The sequence below is a fragment of the Alosa pseudoharengus genome, unplaced genomic scaffold, assembly GCF_046254945.1.
Source record: "Alosa pseudoharengus isolate Yale_2024_CS ecotype anadromous, Long Island Sound unplaced genomic scaffold, YU_APseudo_1.1 YU_APseudo_1.1_scf_13, whole genome shotgun sequence".
NCBI classification, from domain to species: domain Eukaryota; kingdom Metazoa; phylum Chordata; class Actinopteri; order Clupeiformes; family Clupeidae; genus Alosa; species Alosa pseudoharengus.
In genome coordinates, this window is record NW_027468598.1 from 28732056 (window position 1) to 28734555 (window position 2500).

The 2500-nt window shown below is 44.2% G+C and overlaps 1 protein-coding gene across 3 annotated transcripts in view; it reads right to left on the reverse strand.

The window, feature by feature from the left end:
- ltbp4 (latent transforming growth factor beta binding protein 4) overlaps nucleotides 1-2500 on the reverse strand; it is a 71490-nt gene that overhangs the window by 47540 nt on the left and 21450 nt on the right. For all 3 annotated transcript variants that reach the window (XM_076282775.1, XM_076282776.1, XM_076282774.1), the window contains exon 3: nucleotides 1227-1507. In XM_076282775.1, the coding sequence (XP_076138890.1) occupies nucleotides 1227-1507 (281 nt within the window). The remainder of the gene's footprint in view (nucleotides 1-1226; nucleotides 1508-2500) is intronic.

Below are 2500 nucleotides of genomic sequence, written 5' to 3' on the forward strand. Positions count from 1 at the left end.
ATTTACACAAGGAACATTGGAGGTTCATCATGTCCCCTCACAATGTGTGTGTGTGTGTGTGTGTGTGTGTGTGTGTGTGTGTGTGTGTGTGTGTGTGTGTGTGTGTGTGTGTGAGTGTGCTTGTGTGTGTGCGTGTGTGTGTGTGTGCCTGTTTGTGTATGTGCATGCGTGTGTGCATGTGTCTGTGTGTGGGTGAATTACAGCATGTCCTCCAACTAACCTGTCATCAGCCTCTTCTCCCCAGCTGAAACAATAGGCCCTTTACAGTGCACTTCTCTCTGAAGTAATGACAGGCCTAATTGAGCCCAAACAATACTGCAGCTGAATGACAGGTTCATGGACGGGCCTGATGTCGTGGCCATAGCCAGTCACACACCACACTTGAGTACTTTTTCTTCTATTTTTGATTGCATCGATGTCTCCTCTGATAAAACAAAAATGCTGCCAGCCAGCAACTCTGCATAACTATGGTCACAGATATGGAATTGAAGAGGGAATTTAAAAGGGTATTTTATTTCAGTGTGTGAACCATAGGACCAAAACCTGAATGCTCAGTGTGTGGGCAGTATGTATGCTAACTTGACTGAAGCACAGCCACAGGTGGCACACATAGGCCTGTGGTGGACAACCTTAGAGATCGCACACACACACACACACACACACACACACACACACACACACACACACACACACACACACACACACACACACACACACACACACACACACACACACACACACACACCAGATAGAAGCGAACAGAAGGCCTGATGACACTTTACTTCATATCTCTGCTATAAATTAGTATAACCATAAATTACAAACTTGTTATGACGTACACCCCTTCATTACCGTTGAACCGTTGACGCCCAAAAATTTGACAGTGATCCTCCCATTACCAGTAATTCTCATAATTTCTCATAAATGCTTATGTCACATGCCATTGAACTGTTGTAACAACAAACATGTCTAATCTGAAAATTAATGATAATTACAGCACACTGATCATATTTTACTGCTTATGACAGGATCTGACATGGATTACAGGGTTGTGTTAGTCTAATAAAAATAGAAAGTTTGAGTGAAATACAGACTGAAAAGAACAAAGAAGAGAAGGAAAAAGTTCTAAGGTCTAGGTGCATAACTAGCATCAACAAGGTAATCACCTCACAACACACACACACACACACACACACACACACAACCACCCGGGGTGGTGAACTCACCTGTCCGTTGCGGACCTCCCTAAAGCAGTACTTGAAGCCTGATGCCTCGGTGTAGGTGGCGTCGCCGCGGATGGTCTGCGCCCGCACCTGAGGGGGAGGAGCCTGGGCCCGTTCCCCTGGCAACAGGCCGCTGCGGGCTCCCGAGGTGCCCGACGACCAGGTGACGGTCTCCGCGCGTTCCTGGGACGGGGCGACGGGCCCGTAGCCCACCTTCAGCACCTGGTGGATCTTCACGCTGGCCTCCGGAGGGTGCTGTACGCGCACCTTCACCATCCCGGCTCCTGCGGAGACAAGCGCGGGTCTTACTCCACATCCAACTCACATCACAGATCATCTTCACCTTTACACTCACATCACAGATCATCTTCACCTTTACACTCACATCACAGATCATCTTCACCTTTACACTCACATCACAGATCATCTTCACCTTTACACTCACATCACAGATCATCTTCACCTTTACACTCACATCACAGATCATCTTCACCTTTACACTCACATCACAGATCATCTTCACCTTTACACTCACATTACAGTTCACGTGAAGCAACACCAAAGAGTTTGGTAACACTTTATAATAGCTACACACAATTCATCATTTATTAAGCCTTTGTTACGTATTAGTTAATGGTTTGTTCATCATTAGTAATTTATTGTTCATACATAATTTATCATCAGTAAAGCATTTGTTCACACAGTTATAAATTGCACTGGATTTAGTTATAGACCAGCTAAACTAATGTTTCTCAAACTTTTTCAGACCAAGGACCACTTAAAGCAACACCAAAGAGTTTTTTGTACCTTAAAATAATGTTTCCAAAATCTTTTTAGGGGTTCATCAACTCGTAACAGGGTGAACGGCAATTCTGCATTCGCTTTGCGGACCTCTATCAGCTATAACCGCACTATGTAAGTTAGCCAGATCGGGTAGCGGATCTGTAGTTCGATGGAATGAGACATAAGAAACTACAAATTTGACTTGCATCTGATGTTGCAATACATCGTACTTTTATAAGTCATGCAAAATATTCTACCTTGTCTGTGGACATCGTTATTTGCAAAGCCGGCGCTGGATAAACAAATACTGTAGCATGCGTGCGACAGAGGGGAAGTTCTTTGGTGTTGCTTTAAAGGTTGTATCAGCGATTTCAGGCCCAAACATAAATGATCACATTCCAGTGTTTCCCACAGAATTGAATTCTATTTGTGGTGGTAGGTTTGCAGAATTAACTTGAATGTAACAGTTTTTAACAATCAGTGCAGTGTGGTTA